Raw genomic sequence first — 26,645 nt, 5'->3', positions numbered from 1 at the left:
TTTCTTCACTGCTTTACAATAAAACAAGCAATGTTCACACAAAACCTGCTTAACAATAACTTAAAATATCAACAAAACGACTGCATGAAAAACCTAGTCCAAGCCATCTCATTAATTTACTGAAAATGTATCTTTTGATCATCATTTTATCTATCAGGGAACATTTGTTGTATCTACTTTTAGTGCACAATACTAAATATTCTGGGCATCTCATGCATGCATGATAAGATGTTTCTCTTTCATCTTTCAGAAGGACTGTTACACTGTACTGCTGAAAACACCATGGACAACTAAAATTGTATAAGTGCCACACTGCCTACCTTTGAAGTTATTATGGGCCAAATTACAGTTTTCAAATGATGGATTGAATCCCCCAGATGGAAAATGAAGTGTGCAATTTGCTTTAAACAACTATTACAACCTGTTGGCTTGCCTTATTCTGCTTCTGTTTTTTTCCAAGTACCAGCGTGTAGTGGCATATAACTCCAATTTGATCTGCCTTTGCTTTTCTCCCAGTTGCAGAGGGTGGATTTTAAGATTTTTACATTGAATTTTAAGGTCTTGCATGGCCTAGCTGCTATTTACATATACTATTTAAGCTACTTAGTACTTTGCCAGAATTTTGTCATCTCACTAAAGTAAACACACTTGGCTGGCACGTTTTGGCCACTGCACCCAAGTTTTTAAGGCGACAGCAGCACTTGTCTTTTGTTGAAGTTAAAAACGTGCCCTTTCACTTGAATAGTGTGCATTATCCAACACACAGTAAATTTAGTGCTATTGTTTTGTGAAACTATTCTAAATCGGTTTGTTTTATTGATACTAGAAGACATAAAACCAGGAACACTCAATCTCAAATGGTTTTGTGAAGTACATCCTTAATTAAGAGTTTTAAAAGACCTGTTATTAGACCCTAAAAGAAACCAAGTTTAATTTTAAGGTATGTTAATGTACAGAACAGAACACAGTTATGATACAAACATTATTCCCAGGTTTTTTCACCCCAAAATACATTGAAAGATAGCACACTGTGTATGAAATGAATGCAACATTAATTCTTAAAATGATTATTTCAGAAGCAAGACAAAAAAAAAAAAGAAAGAAAATCACAGCAATGCCTGTATTACTAAATTCTTTCTCATGATGTTTGGAAATGATCTGTTACTGATCAGCATTTTCAGGCTGATATATTGAAAATAAAACACCTGCAAATAGGCTTATCGTGGAAACTTAGCTGTCATATTTATTTTGTATTGTTTTTAATAAAGCAATATCAAAGTGATTGAAAAAATACAATTTTGTAATACTTCTGCATTCTGGATTTTGCCATCCCACACTTGGGAGATGCGTATGGACGTGTTTGTTGTTTTAGATAAGAAAGTTGTACCAGAACTGTCCCTAGGTAAAGGCATTTTGAATTCCAGCCAATATATTAAATTCTTTAAAAATATGTATTTTTAAAAAGTACTTGTGTCAGCAGTAATTTCTAAATTGTGCTCATATGTTCCAGTATCTATACTAAATACTTTGTAAAAAGGAGGTTATCTTCATTATAATACAACAACATCCTTATAGTCTTTTTGAAGTTATCTTTACCTTAATAATAATGATTAAATACTGCTTATAGGTGTATGTATTGTAAACTTAAAAGAAACATCTAAGATTTAAATTTGATGTGTTTTTGAATTTATAGATGGATAGTTTAATGAGGTGAACTTTGCATTGGAATGAATGAGGATATGTTTTAAAAATCCCTTATTCTTCAGGAATTAGCAATCTCTACATTTAAAACCAATAAAAAAGTGATGTAGACAAATACTAATTTGTAAAGTTGTTAAAATGTTAAGCACACTTAAAAACAACACAAATATAGTCGACATGAACCCATGTATCACAACAAGAGTGCTCAAACCACCTTAACTGTTTTCAAGTTAGTCTCTCAGTGCAATGTGAACTAACTTTGTGATTGTATCCAGAACTTTTGTACAGAATAGCATAGTTCCTCTGTCTTTTGGTAGCGACCCTGTTACACAAAAGTTGGTACAAGTGTGTCCCATGTGCAAACTAAGCAAATACCTTTAAGGAAATTTGCAGCAGAGACCTGCCAATATGCCTCTAGTCTGTAAAAGAAATACATTATGTAAAACATTTTTTACACAAAGATTTAAAAATATCATCCATGGAAAAGCGCACGACATATACATTTACAGCAAGGGTTCCTCTAATATTGTCCTATATATTTCTCTAAGCACTGCAGAATCAATTTAAAGCAAGTCCAAGCAATCTAATTCCCAACTGTAAAGTGCATAATGACAAACCGTGTCGTTCCCCTGAACCCCACTGTTGCTTTGATTTGTACAGCCCTCTCCATTGGCACTTAAGTTGGTCTGTCAGTAGTTTTTCCACTGTATTCCCTATACACTTTTTTTGGTCTTAGAATTGCCAGCTGACTTTATGTTTTTCTGTCCAGAGCTGCTTCTAGGAAGGATAGGAGACTTGCGGACTTCTCCTTTTACAGAAAAGGAAGATTGCCTTACTGAAGGTGCAAGGTTTTGGGAACAGGATTCAGATTTATCCTGCTGCCCTGTTCGCTTTATGCTTGATATTGGGGAAGACTTGCCACCTAAAGGAGGCTAGAAAAAGGAAAAATAATCAATCATTTAACTTACATTTACCTAAATGTTATACATTTACCTAAATGTTATATATATATATATATATATATATATATATATATATATATATATATATATATGTGTGTGTGTGTGTATATACACTCACACATACTTACACACACACACACATACACACACACACATTTATGGATCATGTTGGCTCCACCTAGTGGTAGAATAATAAAATTACTATACAACCAACAGTCACTGTATAGTTTAGGAGGGGTGTTTTCTTGTTGTTCATAACAGTTTTGCCTAGAGATCTGTGACTTTTTTTGTGAGGAGATATAGAGATACATTACTTAATTACATTAGTTATTTCAGTTCAGCATTCTGTAAGGCATACACATTTAGTATAAGTATGTTTATCAGTGTATTTGACCACTTGAAGTGCTATTGGAAATATGTAAAATAGCTGCTAGCCTTTGTAAGAACTATTCAATATTGTAATTAAAAGTCATCCTCCTCACAAACTAAAAAAAACTCTGTGCACCTCATGAAACAAAAGCTGTATTATCATCATCCTGGCTAAATTTGCCCTACCCTGAGTAAGGTCCCTCCCACGTCTCCCATTAAGAACCTGTTCTCGATTGGTTATACCTGGTTAAATAAAGTACAATGTTTATAATCCCATTGTACAGACACAAGGTTCTAAGATACTCTTCTAAATACACCCAATCATCTAACTGGGCACAAGCCAACATCATGAGAACAGCAGCAAGAGAAGAATTAAACTTCTTGGGAGTCATTGAATCAAATAAGTTTACCAATAATTGTGCCCTTGTGGGACATTCAGTCTCAAGTTAATTATACATCAATAGAAAGCTTTGTCACACATACTGTACTCTAGTTCCCTGTGGCAGTAACTGCAGTCACAGATTCATGTCTCAAAGCTGTTTTAATTGTATTTCCCAATTTTTTTCTTCTCAAGGATCTCAAAACTGTCAATAAAAGTATAAAAAGTTGAGATATGGAGCTTTAACGAAAGTGAGAATTAACAACTAACCAAACTTTCAGTTTGTTTGCTTGTTAAAATAATGAATTATGGATACTTACAGTGCAACAGGGCTTTAGAGTCGAACCATTCTTTTTTACTGAACCATTTGATAAGGAACTTGTAAGAGTCTTCTTTTTGTTTATCTAAACAGCAAGAAAAAATAGGTTTTTCAAAATAGCACATGTAGTTAATAGGAATGCCTTTACTAGAAACATCAATGCTGAAGCACTGGTGCAGGTGTCAGAAAAGCAAGAGACAGGAACATAGCTGTGGAATTAGCATTTTCTATTTCAGATGTTCTAGCAAAAGCAGTTCTGGAAATACAATGAAACCCACTTAATGTCACTCCTGTTAATGTCACACTCTGCATCATTATCACTGCATTGAAATGTTCCAGCCACAGTATAATGGGAATCAATGAAACCAAGCTCCTGTTAATATCACCTTATCATTCTCTGCTTAATGTCAATCAAATGTATGGCATGTAACTGATTTCATTTGAAACTGCGTGCATGTACAGGGACACTTTTTGCATACTGCATGCTAAATGATCACCTTTCTGGACGCAACAACTGCTGGCTGTGCAGTGTCTGTTCTACCTTCAGTATTGGGTTTTGTAAGAATTGAAATTCAAATAGAAAAGTCTTGGAAAGAAAAAGTTTACACATAACCCCAAAGGAAAAAATAAATAAAAAAACGGACAAATTGCATTTTGGAAATGACCAGAGAGTATGAACATTTAAAAGATTCCCTTTTCATAACATTTTTACTTCACAAATATAAACTCACCTTTGGGAAATAAAACACAGACTCGGCTGTCTACATTTAATGTTTCAGTAGTTGCTTTTACTGCCTTTCTTTTTTCTTTTTTTTTTTTTGTTAGGATTATATGTAAAGTTCTAGTTGCTTAAAAGTTGTTTTGGAAAGCTAAAACATTAAAATGAATTCACTGTAATTTTATATTAATACAAAATAACACATAGTCCGTTGAGTTTAACCACAGTAAAATTAAGTACAAGTTATATTAGGACTGCTGATTTTTTATTTTTTTATTAGCAGCCATAAATGCTTATTTTTAAATATTATTAGTGAACTCCTGATAATGTCAACTTCACTTACTACCACCATTTCTACCCAGTCCCTTTGAAGCGATTAACCAGGTTTGACTGTAGCTACATATTTTCAGACATTTGTTTATCATGAGTTGACAGTGAATGTTACAATATTTGTATGTTTACAAGCAAATGCCAGAACTGGAAATATAACCCTTATCTATTTGCCAACATTCTAAAAATATCATATTCTACATGTTCACATTTTTGAATATCTATATTTTTGCAATATATTGCTCTTAATTTTAAATTGTTTTTTATACTGGCATATCTGGAGAAATCTTGTGGGGTTTTTTTGTTTTTGTTTTTGTTTTTTTAAACCCATAATTGGTTATGGTTTAAATAGACTAATCGGTGTATGTAATCCCTTTTCAGAAATAAACCTCTGTAGTCCACGATGGAAAATGCATAGACTAGCTTTTGTGCATTGGTTATTCTGATGTTCCACTCTCTGGACTTTAGTTTTCAGCTCCTCGGTTGTTATAGTTGACCTGTTTATTTGGAGTGGAAGGTTTGCTGATACCGCTGTCTGTCTCTGCTTCAAGACCAAGCTCTAAGGTGCCATTGCTGCTTGCTGAGCTTGCCCTCTGCTCTGCCACCTCCAGAGATCCAACAGGTTTGTCCTCGGGCGACTTCAGTGATAAGCCATTCAGATCAGTTTCCAGCTCTCCACACTCCGTATCATCTGGATCATCTCTAAACTGCTTCATCATCTCCAACACATTTGAAGGTCTTGCTGGTGTGGATGTGTCACCCTAAAATAAATCATTAAATTAATAAAATATGTATGTGTTTATTTTATTTAATAAATACAAGGGCTGTAAACTACAAACAAGAATAATAGTAACATACAGCCCCCGTCGCAGCTGTAAATACAAATTCAGAGTCATCAGGATGTAAAATGGGAAGTATCGCATATATGGTCATAATCCTCCATATATCCCATTATTCTGATACTCTCAACAGCTTCTGGTAAAGAATGTTGTGACCATATGGGATAATATTACCTTACTTTACAGATCAATTTATGAACTCTTTATTTTAAAAAAAACTGAACCCAGAGCAAATGGGATGTGTAATTCAACTTGAAGCACAGAGAGATGCAATATTGTCATTTTTACAATGGCTGCCTTCTAATAAAAGGAAAGTGTTCTTTCTAACCTTAAAAAAAAAGAGGCTTGAAGGAAAAAGGGCAACAGGTTACTAGCAAGCAAGTGGCAAGAAAAAACAAATCAAAATGTTACCACTTATTTAGCATTCTTACCTAGCTTTCAACAAGTTTGCACATAAAAAGGGTAACTTACAGTGATCCAAGGATTATCAAGTAACTCATTGGCTGTAATGCGGTGCGCTGGATCTACCTTCAAAAGGCAATTTAACACATTTTTTGCTGTAAAAAACATAAAACAAAAAAGAGGTTAGGTTGCATACCTTTACAATTTGAACATAAGTTTTTATGACTTATTTCTTTCTAAAACATACCAGCATTACTAATGGTGTGCCAGACTGGATCTGTGAAGTGCAGGTCTCCCTTTCTGATCAGCTCAAAAAGTCTTTCTTCAGAACTTGCAATAAAGGGGGGCTCGCCACATAATCTGAGAGCATAAAATGAGAAACCTTTTAATGTGTTTATTTTTCTTGCTTTACATGTACAGCAAGCTTTGACTGAATCAAACAGGAAAATTCAAACATACACTGCTTAACAATATTACTGTTAGTAATACTGCAGATCTAAATTACACAAGACAACCCTGCTCTCTGAGTTGGCAGTAGTCCCACCTGGGAAACTTTAACCTGTGTTGTTTCTTTGTAGTTTTACTGCTATATCAAAGCGCGCTTGCCAACCTGCTCACAAGAAGGGACTATTGTACAGTAATAGCTGCGGCACATTAATGATGGATAACAATGTAAAGCAAGGTGATCACTTACTATTACCAAGACAACTTTAAAAAATGAAATGCATTTCATTAATGCTTTAATCACAGTGTACTTACAACATGTACATGATAACCCCTATACTCCAAATGTCACACTGCTGACTGTAGTCATGAGCGTTGATGACTTCTGGAGCTGCCAGAGAAACAAAGATTACAATTCATTTAAAATATCTATAGAAGGTATTCGTGTATTCATTCCAAGACAGAAAACAGACTTTAAAGGCTTTAGAAAAGCAACATTTGGCAGAAAATTATATCTCAACTTGATTCCACAGCCAAGCATAGTCAACTCCTGATAGCAATGCTTATTATTATTTACAATTGTAAACCTTTTCAATAACTATTTTTTGAACGGAAAATAAAACAAATAATGTTACAGGATAGGATGGATAACAAACAAAGTAGACACACTTCTGAGTCCTTAAATAAAGAATAGTTATTTTAACAGTCACAAAAAATTGCACTTGGTCCATAAAGCTTTGCTTACCCATGTAAATGGGTGTTCCACAAGTTGCCTGAAGCATATTTTCACTACCAACGCCACCTTTCTGCACTGCTAAACCAAAATCTGTCACCTGGAAAAATAAATTGTAAAATGAACAAAACCAGACTAACAAAAAAAAACTAAAGAAAACTAAAAGGTGTCAATTTAATTTGGGATTTTAAACAATTGTTCTACACACAAAATTACTTTTAAGAATATGTTTTATTACCTCGTGCAAAGAATATTAATCGTTTTTTTTTTTTTTTTTAAACTTTACAATTGTGCCACATGTTCTATATATTTTTACACAGACTAATTCTATGTGGTTGATTTCTATTACGTGCTAATCGATGCTTCTTAAATATGTTTGCAAGTGTTTTTTTTTTTCTCACCTTGATATTAAGGATCATCTCATTTCCTTGATTACTATGATCACTTTTAACTAAGATGTTCTCTAGTTTTAGGTCCCGGTGTACAATGTCTGAAAGAGAAGAACAGTTTGCTGACTAAAGAATAAAATAAATGTACTTCTTCAAACATTTTATTTTTGCAAAATGAACAAAACATGATATACAGCACAGAAGCCGCATCAAAATGTACTTTTCCAATATAATAAATTCATAGTCAGCATATGTATGAACAGGCAAGCTCATAAATGGATTCAAACTTAAGTAAACATTATACTTTGCATGACTTCACACAAATAGGAATAATATCTAAGCATATAACAGAAAACACAAAAATACAGAACACAACAGTATGTAACAGAAACTTGCTAGGAACACAATCAATCATACAGATAAGACATCTGAACCACAGAGAATAGTATACATTTAGATGATCTGTAAGTGAAGGAGGAAAGCCAGATGCCTCAGATTGAAAAATGGCAGTCTTTCAATCTCTTCTCTGATGCCATTAGCATCTGTGAGAGCAGATGTAAAAGGAACGCTGCATGAAAAAAAAAAATCCTTTAAAACTATTTTTTATAACTCAATATTTTTTATAACTCAGGCACTCAAATTATGTCCATCATGGGACTGTTTTACCATGTAGTCAAGACAATAGTTTCAAAACGAACTTAAGGCAAATGCTTAAGTATGCAATCTGGACTAACAGCTTTTCTGGGGATTCGTCTACAGTAAAAAGTGATAAAATGAAAGAAGGAGTCACTTTATTGCCATAGATTTTAACAAGAGGACAGGAAGTTGCTAAGTAAGGAGACACACCATAAGTGTAATTCCCCCATCTTTATACATAAACTAACTGGGAATTGTGCATGAAGTCTATTTTTTTAAGAATTAAATACGTACAGTATAGGTAGTAATATGGTAATGGTTTAAAAGGCAGTATTCTAAACATATAGAATAGTCAATAAAGCTTTTAAGTGGGTATTATCTCTTAAGTGCAGAAGCAGTTTTAGTCTCGGCAGGCAGCACTACGTTAAGAAGAACACAATTGGCTGGAAAATGACACGGAGCATTCATGTTCACTCATCTACTGTGGTTATTTTGAGTTGCACAGACAGGGTTTCTCAAAATACAAAAAAGTGTTAATAAAGATAATTTTTTTAATAAAAAAAAAATGTATATATGTTGGTGATTTAATTTGCTTATAATCTACAAACAAGGCACTTTATCAGTTTTTATCTTAAATTATCTTAAAGTACTAATGTATATGCAGTTGTAATGAACTAACTTATTAATTACAGCTATAAAAGCGATTGTTAAACAAATTACTACTTTAATTAAAACTGGTTGGCTAACTCATGCACATGTTTAACTCTTTATTAAAAACAGCACAAAGAGTCTGCAAAGACCAGTCATAGTATCACATGCCTGCAAAAATACACAGCATTCAACGGTATTTAATTCAACAGTACTCCTTGGGTATCCTTAACAATCCAAGATTATTTTTCTACATTTATTTTTTAAATCTGATGCTCAAAGTGCAATCACCTTTGATGCTATACTATTTAAGAGACTCTGAGTGCTGTATTTGCAAGGTGAAATATTTATATTTATGAAAATATTTAGTATCAGGCTGCAACATAGTACTCAGTGAGCATCCCAAATCAATCTGCCTTCTACAAATCTTATCCTAGGGATACCACAGTCCAGGTTTTTAGTTTCAACCCAATTTATAAAACTACTGAAACCACTGTCTGCAACTATAACATCCACATTTTAAAAACATTTACCTGGACTAGATTTGTACAAGGTAGAACGCTATACAGTGGAACTTGATTTTGAAACAGTAAAAGCCTCAATTTGACTCTCACCTCACAAGACTTAGATAATGTAATGATCAATGCTTATAAAGTATTTTGTTGTTTAAAGAGAGAATTTTCTACAGCAAAAATTGTTTTTAATAAGACTTCTACATATTATGGCATTACCTTTTTTGTGTAGATATGCAATAGCTGTTGCTAAACTGCTAATTATGTGCCTGGTCTCATTCTCTGTGAAGCGTTTATTTCTCTGAAGAATTTCTTTCAGTTCTCCGCCCTCACATAGTTCTGTCACCAGGTACATCCGCTGGAAACATAAAAAACAAAAAAAGATCCATAGTGTCTCTCTATGTATATATATATATATATATATATATATATATATATATATATGTTTATATATATATATATATATATATATATATATTTTTTTTTTTTTTTTTTTTTAAATGTAAAAAAAAAGTGAACTAAATGTTATATATTCACTTGGGGAAAGGTATACCTAACAGTTTGGCAGCTGTGCCGCTTCTGGATTATTATTGATATTATTAGCTCTTTCAACACTGCAGACCTGCAAAGACTCCGCCCCAAAGATGTCAGACTTACAGACAAGGCAAAGTAACTAAGTAAATACTGAAGAGGTGGTCTCAGTTCAGTTCAGTTCGGTTCAGTTCGTTTACCAATCGAACTTTGTTGTTCACACTGTTTTTCAAATCAAACCAAACCATACTGAGTACGGGAAAAAGTCCCAGTGTGAACAGGAACTTAATCAAATCAAAGCAACTTTAAAAGTGAAGAAAAAAGTTCAATTTAATTCCAGAGAAAAGTTACATTTCAATCAGTGATATAGAAAACTATGATTAGAATATCTGATTTTGCATTTTAAAGAGTAAAAATAAAAGGTAGAAAGAAAGAAAGAAAGACATATGTTTTAACCAACTAATTACATGTAATTGATTTTTGACCCCTCACCTTTGGTGTTTCAAACACTTCCTCTAAGTGTATTATATGCTCTTGGTTAACACGCTTTAATATGCTGACTTCCCGTTCCAGCAACTTTACAGCAGAGCTTCCTGCCTAAATTGAAGAACACAAGCAACAGAGCAATTCAGGAGTGTGGCGGCACCATAACTGCTTGCTTCTGTTGTTTAAATTAAAGAAACATTCAAGAAAATTGTCTTTAGATTTTTTTCCTCTAAAATGCAATTTAGTAACAAGAGTAAACACTTTGGCAAAGAAACATTTAAGTTCAGTATTTTAACACAAAAATGACAATCCAGTGGATATAAAATTATTCTTTTAGGTATTATTCACAAAAGTATGAAAGTAATTACCTTTTCTCTGTTCACTTTTTTAATTGCCCATTTATTTCCAGTTTCTTTATGTGTGGCTTCGTAAACTACCCCAAAGCTGCCTTGACCTAATTTCTTTCCAAATATGTAGATTTGCTGAAATGGAATGTCAGTGTTAGAACATGAAATAGGATTAATGTAAGCTACATGCATCATATTTTAACATAAATCTGCAATATTCTACACTTTTGTCTGAGGTTTTGGAAGTGAAAGTTTCTGGGCGAGAACTTTCAACAAGTTACAGATTCCATGCCAATCTGAATTGACACGTGCAGATAATTTTCACATTATACTAACGATTAAGACAAGAGGTTGCATGTTGTCAAGACAATCCATGAAATGTGTTTTGATTCAGCTTGGGCCACTACTGGTGATGTCTTATACCTGGATAGCAGCTTCATCTTCCATCCTAGTATGTGGCACCTTGTTTTCTGCACTGCTTGAACGAATCCACTGGCAGGCCATTTTCTTACCAGCTTCTGAAACTTCTCCCTTCAGCATCTAAACATTAGGAATTGCAAAAGAAAGCATTTGTGGGAGATGCCTAAAGGGTCACCATGCATTAAAACAAGAGGTTCAATGCTTTTTGCCCATTGGTGGTAGAGTAAGTGATAATTCTATACTGCATTGTTATGTGTTGTATTACTGCATATGCACGTAGGGCTTCATTCCCAAACTATTAGCAAGTTATGTTTGCCCACTTTGCGTCTGAAGTGTATTAAACTTTTCCTCTCCCTTACTTGCTTATTTTAAAATGTATCTCACACCTACAAACATATTGAGAGGATTGACCCTTATTACGACAACATTATGGCAATATGTAATTTCTATCAGGACAGAATTGAGTAAACCTAAATGCTTAATTAGATGATTAACATATTGTAAATCAATACAGGCTTGTATCATTTGTTAATTTGTATAAACACACAACAGTTGTTTGACAATAAGAATTTATGTTCCTAAAATTTGTGAAAAAAAACTCAAATATATGAGAATCAAGCCCTCACTGTACAAGGAATAAGACAAATATTTGTAATAGTTTAGTCTGGGTGGCATCCACATTGAAATGCCACCAAACACAAACATATACCTAGAGTACTGTAAACTGCAACAAGCTTGCGTGCAACTAGCCCTACAATTAAAATGAGTGCAGCATGCCGTTGCCTGGTTCAGACACTGTAGCTAAGGGATTAGTAGCTAGGAAACCACCATATTGATAAACCTGTCGATAACGAATCAACATACAGCAGTTTCACCCATGCGGTTCATCTATAAATTGTTACAAGACACAAGGAAAAACTCCCTTTCCAACACTTGGCAGAGTGTACTGCTTTATTACAGAGCTGTTAAATACGTCATAATTAAGATGCCTGGCAACAAAAAAAAGTACTGTATGCATAACATTACTGAACATAACTTTGATAACTGTATACAGTATAACATTGTGTTTTATTTGTTCTTCAATGATCCCAGATCCCTGCAATGTGTAACATACTGTGCATTAGCACAGTTTCAAAGCAAGTTACTTTTAAAACCCTATTTCTTTGTATATAAGCATATAGTATTGTACCCTGGTAACTTAACATTTTACCAGTGATATTAAAAAGACTTATGACACAACATAAAATCTTTGATGCAAGGACATATGTACTATATCAGTAAAAGCAGGTAAGAAGTCAAAGGCGGATTGAGTGAATTGTTTGTAATTGTTATGTAAACAATTGTTTTATGATATTTTTGTTGCACTTTTTCAGCTTGATTACTAAAGAAAACTCGAAACAATGGTTATTTCCAACTTAAAAAAAAAAAAAATGAAACAAACAAATCAGCATTTTCAACCCAACAACGATCATTTTATAAAGGAAAACAAAAGGCACGCCAGTTCACATTTGACCTTGGCTCTGTTCTCTGCTACCTTATATACAGTCTGACTTTGTTATAACAACATGAATTACATTTAAAATGAAACATTCTATAAACTAAGCCAACAGAACATCTTATTAAATATAGTAATAGCATACAATCTGATGACTCAGGATACAACAGATCTAACTTAACAAATGGCACACCATACAGATATGCTCCAGAAAAGTTTCATATACTGCACCTTCTTTGAGTCATTTCACAGCTTCCTGCTTCACCCACTTTAGTAGTTTCTAAACCCCTTTACATATCTAACCTGGCAGAATTAAACCCTGGCACCTACAGAACACACATCAAACCTGCTACTAAGTGCAAGCTTGTCAACCTGAAAAGTACTATGAAAGCCAACTTAAATGTAAAGCAATGAACAGGTGTTGACTTAAAGCACTAGAGTGAATCTACCACATGGAAAGCACAATTAATTATTAACAAGGAAACAGTGTCTTTACCCTCCACTCTGGCAGATTATCTTATCACAGGCAGGCCTTTAATAACATGCCTGTCATTTAAATTACCTCAGATCTATTTGCTAATCAAAATTATTGTGACAGTATGAAAATCTAAATATCCTCAATCACAGCTAATAGGTGCAGGAAATCAGCTTCATGTTACCACCCTTCAGCCTGTGTGTTCCAGATTTGCAGCCGGTTTACTGTAGAAGCTCCAGTGCTTGCACAGTTCAGCTCTTTAAAGGGCCTGAGATAAAACCAAGAACAGCCATGTGAACTCAACCAACACATGCCAAATTCCTCGATTCATCATTCTTAATACCATATTGTAGATCTATAGCCACATGAGAAGTAATTAAATTTGCCACCCAGTTAACCTGCCCTAATGTTCAATTTTAATTGCATTACACATCCGATAGTGCTGAATGTAATGCTGTTGGCTAGTATGAAACTATGTATAACTTGACCTGTGTAAACAAATGGTGAATGGCTATATAAGCCCATTGTGGGAAGCCTGTTTAAACTTTTACAACTAAGGTGGTGTTTATTTTGGACGCTGCATGAATGACGTAATCAAATTAATACATATGCTTTCATTATCACTATGTAACACAATTTTTGTTCCTGGGTAGTAAGTGTTATTTCCTAATTGCTTATGCCTCAAAAGTATAGAAAATGGCTATTATTCCCCACAAACTTTGCTTTTGTGACCAGGACAGTGATATTTCAAAATATCACTATTTCCAATGGGAAAACGGGCAAATGTGTGTCTTTTCGTTCACATAAAGTCAGAAAAAAACAACATATGAATCCAAATTAACATGTATTTATACTAAAGTAATACAAAAATGACTACAAAAGATTTAGAAGTGTATTTACAGTATAATCGTAAATCTCGAAAAACTACTCATTTCTAAATCTTTTGTAGTCATTTTTGTATTACTTTAGTATAAATACATGTTAATTTGGATTCATATGTTGTTTTTTTCTGACTTTATGTGAACGAAAAGACACACATTTGCCTGTTTTCCCATTGGAAATAGTGATATTTTGAAATATCACTGTCCTGGTCACAAAAGCAAAGTTTGTGGGGAATAATAGCCATTTTCTATACTTTTGAGGCATAAGCAATTAGGAAATAACACTTACTACCCAGGAACAAAAAAAAAAATAAAACATTTTTACACGGTGTTATTAAATATTATAACCCAACTATGAAAACTGATCAAATAAATGCAAATGAAATGAAATGTATATATCTCTATAACCACTTAGTGAGGATATCCCAGTACAGTATATCCAACTGTATTTATGGAGGCTTTAACAGTTTAAGACAGTTATAATGACATTCACGGCGATAACAGAAATAGACTACCCAGTATCAATCTTGTTTCTACAATCCTACTTCTCCACTTTCTGTGTGTTTAATAATAAATGTTCATTCGATGCCCCAACTGTAAGCGAGTCATTCCTGAATCACAACCTATTTAAATGAGGATTCATTTTAAATAGGCGATACAGGTATTAGGTGTTCTACTGTACTACAAAGAACAGAGATGGTCAGTGCTGCAAGAAAGTACTTATATATGTTCTATTGTTACTTAAAGTAGGATACAGACTTACCTGTAATGTTTTTAAAAGAACTGAAGATCCTTCCATATCAAAACATTTTCCCTTCTGCTTTTAAAATCTGCAAAGAATGAAAGAAAAGTACTTTGAATGACCTGCTAAAAGAGAACTAGCATAGTTTAATACATTAACTCAACAAAGTAACAGGCTTTGACATTTTTTTTTTTAAATTGCACACTGCTTCTAATAAAGAGGGTAAACAAAATCCTCTGATCGTTTACGATGTCTAACTGTACCAATACGAACCATATGGAACATTAAATAACCCTCAGTTTTTAATCAAATATCTATGTCACTACCAGTGGTACACATGCACATAGTGTACAAGCATGTTAAATCAATTCTGGTTTTAAAATATAGTCTGCAAGCTTTTGCAGTAGTTTGCTTACTATGGTTTTGTATTGGTGCAAAGACTCAAAATCCTTAGGGTGTGTCACAGTGTAGCCTTAGACAAATAATCTTACCTTCATGTGCTTAATGTGAGTTGCAATGGTTCTTCAGAAGAAGGGCTTCTGCAACAATAATACCGGTAATTGCAATAAAACCTGCACAGAAAAAATCTAATGTTTTAAACTAAAATTAAATCAGATTACACAAACATATAACTGTTAAAAAGGAACAAAGTTGAATGGGTTATTAAAATAATATGTAATTAAAAACTAAATGGGTGGAACGGCTACGGTATTATCTGTGTACATCCTTGACAGAGTAATCACAACAGTGCTACAGCAGTGCTTCTGTCTCATGGTATAATGAAGCAGTCTTTTATCTAGGGCTATTTGTTCAGAAAAGATAGCAAGTCATATTACCCTGCTAAATGATGCCACCCCACTGTAGCTGTGCCATTTAATTCTGTAAGTAAACAGTAGCATGCAGTAGTACCAGATTTCACCATACAGTGAACTCTTTACTCTTCTAATCCTTGTGTTTATCCCTCTGGCTTCTGTTGCTAATAGTAACACAAACTGTTTTACAATGTATACTGAAAAGCAGGCATGGATAGTCCCTTTCTTTAGCTTAACCTGCTTACCATTACATTACTCTGTGAACCGAATATGCACGCTCTGCATCTTCTGTGCTTTAATGAGAAAGCAATTTAAATAGGGGCTTATTTTCTTAAAGTGGTATAGCCTATTTTTTTTTACAAGAAACACCTATTGTATGGAGTTTATACTCAACAAGTGCTACAAAGTTGCAGCCTTCTTAAATATGTATGGATCACTACAAATTTTAAATGATCTCAAAAGTGATCTCGCTGTTTTAAAAGTATTGTAGTTACTGAGGGTTCCTTTATTGAGCAAGTGAAAAGAGAAATCATTTGATTAACTGTATTGTACTACAGTACTTTGTTAGAAATTGTATTTGAGTTCTTACATTAATAATTCACATATGAAGTTATTATTTAAAGCAACTTTGTAATACATAAAAAGGAGTTATTAGTTAAAGAGCAACAAAGCACAGTACTTCAAAATGTCTGCAAATTTCATTATGGGATGCCATTATGAAAGATGAAATAAATCTTTTAAAAAATAAAACATCCCGGAAAACTCCTAAGAGACTTGTAATAGTTAAACCTGCATGTTAAAGTAATTTTTTATTTAAAATTATTTTAAATACTGTACTACTACTCTACTGCTCGCTTAAGATTTATTGAAAATGCACAACCATAAAAAAAAAACATAAAAATGTATTTTTGTAATCTGATATATGGACTACATTTCCACTTTCAAAAAAGCAAGTAAAGAATGAAATCATTCATCCTACTGTACAGAAAATTGAGTAACATCAGACCATATCAGCACCGTAGATTAGGTAACAAATGAAAGCAAAATAAATGGATCCATTTCACAGCCACGTAAACTCCATCATACTGTATGTCCTCTGGCTTTCCAGATCTCGGTTAAGCACCTAGCAGTAAGTAATTATAGCAGATAGAATGTCAGCAATCGATCCCTCAGATTTTTCACTTCAGCAACAAAATTGTCAAAACCCCATTAATGATTTATACATACTGTTGTTTGCAAAAAGGGAAGCACCAATTGTCTTCCTAGACAGCAAAAGAGATGCTGTGTTTCAGTGGTGACACAAATTAAATGTGACGCTGGAATGAGGTCTGGGCAGACAGAGATAATCCCAGCTATCGGTAGTTCCTTTTTCAGTGCGTGGCTCTGATACTGGCTGTCTCTCTATGTAGCAACAGTGAACTGTAAACAATGCTTTCTGCCATGTGGAACATTAACTTTACAACTTCCATTATTTTCCTTGCGCATAATAAAACAGTAAGAGTTATATCGTTTTCCAACTAGCAGAACAGGGTGCACTTATAGATTTAAATTGTTAAGTGCCAATTAAAGTAAAGGAGCAGAGCACTGTAATTGTTTTACTCTGATATGTAATGGAGAGTAAGGTTTGGGACCACAAACAAGCTCGGTAGCGCCACAGAAATTGGAAATGTATGGATCCTTGTTATCATTTTGCAAAGTAGAAGTGCATTACAATTTCCTTATGAAAAACTAACAAATAATCTCAACAAAGCAAATGTACTTATCAGGGCTTTGTGGAATTATTTTAACTTCTTCAGGGCCAGGAGTAAAAATCATTCATCTATGAATGCAGTGCTCCAGTCACTGTAGATGCTACAGTTTAATAAGACTTTTTTTTTTGTTTCCGTATATGCCATGTTTCATAAATTGGTCTAGTATCTAGTCTTTGTCTTTATGGGGTGTACTGTACTGTAGCTGTGTTACTTTTGTTAAATTACCACCAGAGGGCAATTGTTATTCTACAGCAAGATTTGTGCTGTCCAATTTATGTGATAAATTACGTTATCACCTAAAGTGGAGATAAAAAGACTGTGATTAAATGTTGTAATGAATGTTATAATCAATAATCCAACAGCTAATTTGCCTTTGAGTTTAGCCTTAATAAGCTCTGTTTCTTATTCACACGTATAAAAAAGAAAACACTTTACAGCAAGGCTAAAGTTTGATAATAACTAAAAATGTAGTTTAACGACATACCACTACAAGGTCAGTGTGATTACTTCAGTTAAACGTCTGCCTTTGATTTCTACTGTGCACTTGCCAGACTCGATTCCAATTCAAACACTACCACTGTCAGGAAAAGAGCTTAAATCAAGTAAGGTTTCATTGAGACACAACAGATGGTATCAATCTGCCTGGGTATGAATAGACCCAGACTCCAACCCACAGTGCTCTCAAATAAATCTTTGTACAAACTCTGCATACCCTATGACTAATCTGGCCCTTTAAACCCATTTCACCATTCACAACAATCTGACAACACTAGTGGATGCAATGCTAGTTAACAATCTGTAACAATGTTAAATAATTGTGTTCTAGTTGTTGATGGATATTGCAAGTGTGATGTCATCTCCAGGTGTTTGTCAGCATGGCTGGAGGAGGCAGCAAGTGACGTTTTCAGGTGTTGTAACTCTGCCATTGACTGAACTGACGATACTTTCTGACATGTAGCACAAATACTACACAGTAACTGCAGGTCTTAACGCTTGCATCTGGAAATATTCTGATTGTGCACCACTACAGTATACTGCAAAACCAACCAGATTGTCTAAAACAACTATCAGAATACATGTACAACATACTGTACAAAGTGTAAAGATTAGTGTTGCTTGCTATTAAATTAAAACATAGTTCTCATCATGCTCCTACTAAAAAAAAAATATTTTTCTGTTACATTTATAAATACAGAACAACAAATGGCCCCATATTGTACTTTCTGTAACACTTTTGTAAGTTGTTTCAATAACCTTTGCAGCTATTTCATTTTTTGTTTGCTAAAATTGAAAAGCAGGTGTAGACAAAGGAAGCATTATGTTTAAGAAAATCTTAAGCAAACTACACGTTTAACAATCAGTGCCTTGGTATGTATGGGGAAATACTGACAAACACAGAATGAATGTCATGTACAGCACAAAAGGTCTCAAACTGTTGCTAAGAAACACATCTTAACAAATTGGAAAGCATTTGTATTAGTTTACTCAATATGTAAGATCTTCAGAAAAATATACACCCCAGCAAGCACTTATTATCAGAAGCCAAAGAAATACTCAGTGGAAATACTAATATTATTCAAAGACTACTGTACATCATTTTCCTATTGTTATCCACCTAACTAAAGCACTCTCACAAAACCATGAACTTTACCGCAGCAGTTATGACTATTTTTTATGCAGGTTTCTGGTAACACCTAAAGTAACTAACTCGCTGCTGTTTGTTATCTCACAATTGTTTCGATAATTCCTTCAAGTCAATTTTAATTAACTAAAAACATTCTTACCTTTGGTGAAACCAACAAAATGTATTTAAGATGTTTTTAAAAACTCGTCACTCATGTTTGTTTGTTATAGTGTTGTAATCGAGACACAGGCAAATGGGCTATGTTTCATGTGACACAGTTAAATTGGGCTGAAAATAAAAATTGAATTAGAAAACGATTGAGTGCAAACAGCCAATCAACTTCCAGATCTGGCGGGCTTCTATTTTGCATAGATGCCCGCTGGAATGTTGAAGTGTTTAACTGTGAATTATATTTTAAAATCAATCCACGCACAAATACTGTTTTTTCCCTTAACATTCTAATCTACAACTAATCTGATAACATTAAAAACTACTTAAACATACTTTCTGACGCTGGTCTAGAGACAAGGGAAATCATGTCTGTGATAGGACACCGTAACAAAGGCTCAATTCGCAGCTACTGGACATCAAACCAACAGGGAAGACACGACCGGTCCACAATTCTGTCATCGACTGGATCCAAACAACACCCTCCCTCAAAAATAGCCGGTCAGACTGTCCAGATAAAAATTGGATTACAGCACTGAACGAGTGAAATCTGAATGCTGTATCTGGTATTACCTTTTACTGTAAAACTAAAACATTACTGGAGTAGGCCAGGAAAGTGGTGCATCGTCAGAATGTGGTACGCGTCCCTGTTTAACACCAAAAATGCTGTGATTGACTATTGTACCAATGACTACAAGCAAGACAAACTGTAGTTCTCCTACAAAATCGTATATGTTTACAGTTTTAGATAACCCCATTTGTTGCTCATCAGTTAAAGTTACATACATTTGCTGAATTGTGAAAAAAAATGATAAAAAGAACTTCAGAACTCAGTACAAAGTACCCCTTTCAGATGGTTGTGTCCGTTTTCTGAGTTAAAATCATTGGCGCATGCCTGGGCAAAATAACACCACAACGGATAAAGTTAGTTTCCTGGTTTGTAAACAGACAATTAGGCTTCAAAATGATCAAAGCAAATGCATCCCACAAACCTCAAACGAGGGTATATCTGTAGAGATCAAGGAATTTATTAGAGATACCATACTGTAGTGGTGAAAACCTTAGAAGACATGGCAACTTATTTACAGTTATTCCTAGGCCTGTATAATGATGTGACTGTCACAGCACAGTCCATGTATGTGGCTGTTCAAGCCATAGTAATCATTTTTGTTGGCTTTTAAAAAAACTGCAAAACACACTGTTGCCTTGACACTCTTTTATAATATTATTTAAGCCTTGTACAAGCAGCAATTAACTTGCCTTGACCTGCCCCAGCTCAATATAATTATCTGGCATGACCCATGCATAATAATAGGTGTTTTAATGCTTGGTGATGTTTGAAATGCAGTATGCTCTCAGAGTTGAAGTATGATAACAAAATGGCCAATTTATATGTACCACAAACGTATCAAGCGTACCGTATGTTTTGCAGACCAGTCAGGCATTAACCAGGCTTGATGATGAAACGCTTGACACACCTTCATAGATTACACAGGCAGCAGATCTACTTTTAAAACAGATCAGGTTTATGGTGTGAATTAGACAGTAAGCAGTTAATACCATGTCATTAGTTTGCTAGCTTTTCTATACTGCCTAGGGTTGCCTGTGTTATCAATGCTTATTCTCATAACCTGATTTTTTTCACTGTACACAGGAGAACTGATACATTAAATCATAATAGCACTCTATGGATATAATTTTCTCATGGTGCAATACAGTTACAGTAATATCACAATGTACTATACAGGAAATGTTACAGCTTGAAGCTACAGTATACTATCAATTGTCAGGTTACTCTTAAGCACCTCTACATGCCTCTTGCACTCACTTCCATGGGCTTTTTGCGCAGCAAGGCTTACTTTTCACACCAATTATACAGGGGTGTGTTTTCGAATAAATACGTTATAAACTTTGAGTACTTTTTTGTTTTGTTTTGTTTAGTTTTTTTTTTTTTTTTTTTTTTTAAGAACTTTGAGGTTTTTTGACTTCATAGTGTCTTGTTCTGTTTGACACCATTTTAAACAATCCCACTCAGCACCGACTGATTTACCCACCCTCCACGGTGGGTTACATAAACTATTACTAACCCACCTATCATTAAAACACATATAGTGCTTGCTTAGGTTTCGTTAAAAGATTCTTACCATCTGAGACATCAGTTTACACTTAAATCAAGACAGGGGGCAACAACACACGTCTGATACGGCATTCTGCAGTACCTCACGTTTGGATCCTATACAAATTCTCCTTTCCTTACAATATTTTTTGTAGCCTTCTTATACATTTTGTGTATGGTTTTTACAGCAATTAAAAAAACAAACAAACACTGTAAATTAGTTCATGAGTTTTCCTATAACTTTGGTGAGGCGGGTAGACAGGCTGTCCACATAATGTATAAAGAGACGTACGGAACTACTTTTTAGTACTCAGATAACATGATTGCTAATGACAGATTGTGTGGTAATAGGCTTTAATAAGATATGGTGGGACATGTTCCTGTATCTCAATTAATTATATTATTCATCATTTAAGAACCCTGTACATGCTACTGTACATGCTACTAGCTCTATAGTACTTAACTCATGATATTGTACATCTCCTCTGCATCAAGACACATCTCATGTAATTGTGGTCCTACTGAAATGACATTAGAAAAATAAAGTATAGTACTTGCATTTTCCACTACTGTGGCTCCAAGGTCTATATCAATTATTTAAACAAATATTAAAGAGTAAGTAGTGGGATTCCGAAAAATATAGTGTTATACATTGGTAAAAAGCTGTCAGGATATTAACAATGAAAAGAAAAATTACATGTACAGTACATTATTTAAACAGCTGAAGTAACACATGTGGACATGTAACTATATTTTTTGGAATCTCGCTACTTACTCTTTAAGGTATGACAACCTATAATATAGTTCTAATAGTTGTAGTTTTACCCTTTTTGTGAATATGTACAATAGTTCACAATTTAGACGATAGCTAAGCATAGTGATACAATTCTAGCTCTACAGTAGTAAATGGCATTGTTTTTAATTTGCCAATCCAAAACATAATACACTAACTAACTTCACACATCTTAAAATGCAGAACAGATGAGGATGAAATACATTTTTATAACATCATCTAAAGTCTTTATTTTTAACGAGTTCCTCAAAATCGCAGCTTTTTACAAAAATGCACAATGGATAACATAGAACCATAATAGCAAAATTTATTACACAGTAATAAACAAGGTTTTACAAGTAAACATACTGTAACTCCAAATTCTACTGTGCTTTTCTTTATAATTAAAAGTGCATTACCGGAAAAAAGGGACAAAAAGGAATCTGGTTTAAATCCTGGAGCAGGTATAGTAAGGGACAGTAAGACACTACAGTACATCATAACGCTTGAAATGACTTTAATTATCTCAATCTAAACAGTGGTGGGTTCCTTTATCATAAAATACATGTCTTTACTTTAGAAGTTATTTTACTTTAACACATAATGAACCTGGTACTATAACCCCACACACACAAAGTTATCAAATAATGCTTGGCATTATGGGTTTTACAGTTTTGTGGCTTCATTTGTTTTAATTTAGTAAATGGAAGCTGTCCAAGAAGGTAACCAAAAAACACTCAAGCTCTTTAATAAGAAGTTTTGCCAATTTTTTACTTATTATTAAATTAAGCAAATACATTTAAAAAAAATGTAAAAACAACAATATTTTAAAAATAAAATGGTTGCACTTAATGTTCTCATAATATGCTTTTACAGTATTTAAAACATTTTTTATGCAGCCAAAAGATAAGACATTAAAATGATTAGTTTCTAAATTAGTTTACCAGAACAAAAGATGGTATCAGTAGTTTTGGATTGATAGAAAGAGTCGTTTCGGACTGCTCTGAAGAAAAAGAAAGAAAGAAAGAAAGAAAGAAAGAAAGAAGGGGCCCTAGTAGAACATCCAATTACTCTAGTTAAATTAGGTAACATATGGACCCAATTCAGTAAGTACAGGAAAATAATACAGTATTGTATAGGCCTTGGAATTCTGATAACAAAAATAGTTTCATTGCTATACAGCACAAGCCTATTTAAAAAATAAATAAATAAATAAAAATACCTCACTACAAACAAATGGTATATGAAATCGTACTCCAGCACCACACTACGTGATTATTTCAATAACTTTGACTAATGTTCCACTTGAGCAGTGTATTAGCTTTTCAAATAATTGCATTAATTCTGTAACACACAGTTGTTTAAAATGCTACATTTTTCAACAGATGGTTATTAGCGTTTTGACAACTTGAATGCCTTTTCCCAAATGAGAATCTATAAACAACAGCTATCCAGTACCACCATTTAGAGATGTGTTGAAGGGATATAAAGTACTATAGCAACGGCAGGCTTAATTGTGGTATCAATCACCTTTAAAAACCTTAGCAATGAAATGTCCTCAATAAAAACAGAGAAAGCTGCAAGTATTTACCAGCATAATTCAAAGACATATTTGTTAGTTTTTTTCCTCAACACAAGTATCATTGTACATAGTAGCCTAGTTCTTTACAACTTGTTGTATTACAGTCCACATGGTTTCCTAGCAGTATGAATTGATACGTAATGCAGAACCAATACAGTGGAAATGAAAGCTACGGTACTTAATTTACTACTGGATTGTAGGTGTTTTGTCCATGAATCACAGGTTGAAAAGCTGAGGATGTCTAATCAGTCAGGGATAAGATGTGTTGCCTACATGACAATCAAATTTATGTGGCCATCTGACATTTCTTCTTCACCTAAAGGAGGCCCTGAACTGCATAGAATGGAGTAAGTCCAAAAGAGATTGTGCCTACAAGTTCCGCTTGAGAACACACATTATGTACAACCCTCAAGTGCTTAGCTAGAGAGATGGAGAGCAGCCCTCTGTCTTTAGTGCGTGCATGGCAATTGGGTTTCCCAGATTAAGGACTCAATTAACTGAAATCAAACAAAATAGTAGTTTTGCTCTTTATAGAATATGCATCTGGCAGAACCTCACGCTAAAACAAGCCAAAAACATTTTTAGACCAGATTTAGAAAGAGCAGAGGGGCTCTGTGTTTGATTCGATAGTGGGGGGACCATACAGTAACAGTGCTGGAGTGGAAACAAACCATTAACAAAAGTAAGACAGCAACTTTCATTTCATTTTTCTACAAAGATAACTTGAAATACAATATGCAGTCAGTTTAGTTTTTAATTTACATTTGTATTTTAGTGTTTCATAGGTTTTAGTTTTCAAGATGTTGTTACCTTATAAGACTATTTTGAAAATACCAGCTATGTAGATACGTGTAAAATATGTTTTAAAAGTTGCTACTTATAACTGAGATTAATGATCTCAATAACTAATGTAATGCAACCAAATTCAAGCATAACATCACATTAATTCACAAAGAAATGTAGTGTCAAATATGTTTTAATGATGAAGGCTAAACAGACAATAATGGTTTAGACAATACTGTAAGTAAGTCTGCAATCAGCAGGAGTTTCAAGGAGCCTATTAGCCTAACAGACCGGATTGGTTTAATCACTGATAAAATGTAACCTTGTGGTGGCTTTTGCAATAACGTTTTGAACAAATTTAAATTGTTTTTTTTTTTTTTTGCCCCATGTGTTTCACGTGAAACGGGTGACTCTTTTACAATTTCACCTCTTCCTCATAACTTCCAACGCCTCATGCAACACAGATCGCCAGGGGTCTTTCACTGTCACCAACATGTTCCACATTTATATACTCTAATATATCAAATGAGAAAATACTTTCAAAACTAAAATAAACTACATCCATGTGGTGCTTCTGTAACAAGGCCATGATATGAAACTTGAGAGTCTCAACTGTACATATTAATTACAGTAATTAATTACTGCAATTTAGTTTGCTGCTGCATGCACAGTGTACAAAATTAAATCAATAACTGTCAGTACATATATTTTACTGTTGGTCGGTTAATTACATTAGTACAAAATAAAAGGATCTTCGTGTCCAAACAAAAATTAAAAAAACAATAGCAACTTGCATAAGTAGGTAGGTATGAGGTTCGTTGAACTGACGGGTACAAAACAAAAAATAAACCCAAAATACTTGCACTATATAATAATTAAAAAAAAAAAAAAAAATCACAGAAATAGTATATCTGGCTTCAACTTCATCTCACAAATAATGTATATTTTTGTCAATATTTAATTGTAGTTGGATGTAAAGGTAATGTATCGGTCTACAGCGTGTGTCGTTGCTATGGCAACAAGTGAAGTCGCTCTCACTGAATTCCCTATCGCTCCAAACACAAACATATATTCTAAATTAAATTGATATATAACATTACCGTTACATTTTCCACTTGTCCAGTTTATTAATTTCAATTAATAATTTCAAACTGCCGTTTGTTAACTCACCCACTGCTTCTCTCCCAAGTCTCAGACTTCAAAAACTTTTCGCACTGGAGAGAATGAAAGCGCTGTGCAACGGGTTCTGCAGGGGGACAAACTTTCTTTCGAGTCGAAAGCGAAACTGATGTGATATAGCAAAAACAATATATATATATATATATATATATATATATATATATATATATATATATATATATATATATATATATATATATTATGAAACAGTGGCCAACTTTTTTTTAACTTCATAGACCTTGATGTAGCTCTGTACGAACTTAAGGCTACATCAGCCAAATATAAGGAAGAAAAACTATTACTGCTTAAATAATGATAATAAAGATACTGTGAAAAAAAAGTGATAATATACTTTATTACTGAATCTTCTGACTTATATCGATGATATATTTGGAGAACTGCCAAAAATCTAAATATTCACTAAGTTCTAAAAGGAATGGGCGATTTATCGTAGACCAATCATATATAACAACTTCATTGGTCGAACATGCATGCGTGTGTTTGTGTTTTTGTGTAGATCAAATCTGAATTGGTAGCTACTGTACGTACTGTAGATATGTAGTGTGTGACTGTATTAAAGCTACAAATGTAACAGGGCTGGCTTTGGAGGAGCTGGCACAAGGTTAAAAACCAGATTCTCCTGTGCCACCGAGGGGCAACCAGGAAAACCGTCGTCTTCTCGAATTGGACCTTCTCTAGGAAGGCCAGGAGCAGTGGTCATGGCAGGAATGTGTAAGCAGCGCTCTGGGCCACCTGTGGGCTAAGGTGTCGACGCTGGGTGGACCGCCTGAGCGGTGGAGGGAGTGCTGTGGGAGATGTGGGTCCACGAGATGGATGGCCTGCTTGCTCGGTACCGAAGCCTGGAGAGGGTCTGTCACAATGTTTTTGTGACCCCTCGAAAAGGAGCACTGGGCCTCTGAAGCACTGCACAGAGTGCATGCACAGGAGCACCAAGGTCATTGTTTGCACCAAGGGCACAGGGAGCATGTATGCCCTGAGGGCATCGTGTGCACTGAGGTCACTGTGTGCACTGAGGTACCTGAGTATCGAGGGCACTGGGAGCACCAAGCACCAATTGCACCAAGGCACCTAAGTACCCC

At 34.2% G+C, this 26,645-nt stretch overlaps 1 protein-coding gene across 4 annotated transcripts; it reads right to left on the bottom strand.

Moving 5' to 3' along the window:
• Positions 1-906: 906 nt before the first annotated feature.
• Positions 907-25,601, bottom strand: LOC121329639 (serine/threonine-protein kinase 33-like). Of its 4 annotated transcripts, XM_041275336.1 has the most exons (16): positions 25,537-25,579; positions 15,250-15,330; positions 14,780-14,846; positions 13,320-13,403; positions 11,169-11,285; positions 10,767-10,880; positions 10,405-10,509; positions 9,601-9,739; positions 7,598-7,686; positions 7,209-7,296; positions 6,779-6,854; positions 6,267-6,379; positions 6,089-6,174; positions 5,276-5,539; positions 3,732-3,815; positions 907-2,633 (listed from the first exon to the last, which is right to left on the bottom strand). In XM_041275336.1, exons 5-16 carry the CDS (start codon positions 11,283-11,285, stop codon positions 2,415-2,417), a joined length of 1,494 nt encoding a protein of 497 aa, XP_041131270.1. In that variant the 5' UTR covers positions 13,320-13,403; positions 14,780-14,846; positions 15,250-15,330; positions 25,537-25,579; the 3' UTR covers positions 907-2,414. The 4 variants fall into 4 exon arrangements, with proteins under 4 accessions (XP_041131270.1, XP_041131269.1, XP_041131268.1 ...); XM_041275335.1 differs by lacking the exon at positions 13,320-13,403 and having other exon boundaries at positions 15,250-15,297; positions 25,537-25,601; XM_041275334.1 differs by lacking the exon at positions 13,320-13,403.
• Positions 25,602-26,645: the final 1,044 nt, after the last annotated feature.

The sequence above is a fragment of the Polyodon spathula genome, chromosome 17 (assembly GCF_017654505.1).
Source record: "Polyodon spathula isolate WHYD16114869_AA chromosome 17, ASM1765450v1, whole genome shotgun sequence".
In the NCBI taxonomy this organism is placed as follows: domain Eukaryota; kingdom Metazoa; phylum Chordata; class Actinopteri; order Acipenseriformes; family Polyodontidae; genus Polyodon; species Polyodon spathula.
This window is presented reverse-complemented; position numbering and strand designations above follow the sequence as displayed.

Excerpts from the sequence above, each read along its gene's own strand:
- LOC121329639 (XM_041275335.1), bottom strand. The coding sequence starts at position 14,815 with ATGGAAGGATCTTCAGTTCTTTTAAAAACATTACAG. Across the intron at positions 10,510-10,766 it reads AAAAAGTGAACAGAGAAAAG|GCAGGAAGCTCTGCTGTAAA; the intron begins GTAATTACTTTC and ends TCTTCAATTTAG. Across the intron at positions 6,175-6,266 it reads GCACACCATTAGTAATGCTG|CAAAAAATGTGTTAAATTGC; the intron begins GTATGTTTTAGA and ends TGTTTTTTACAG.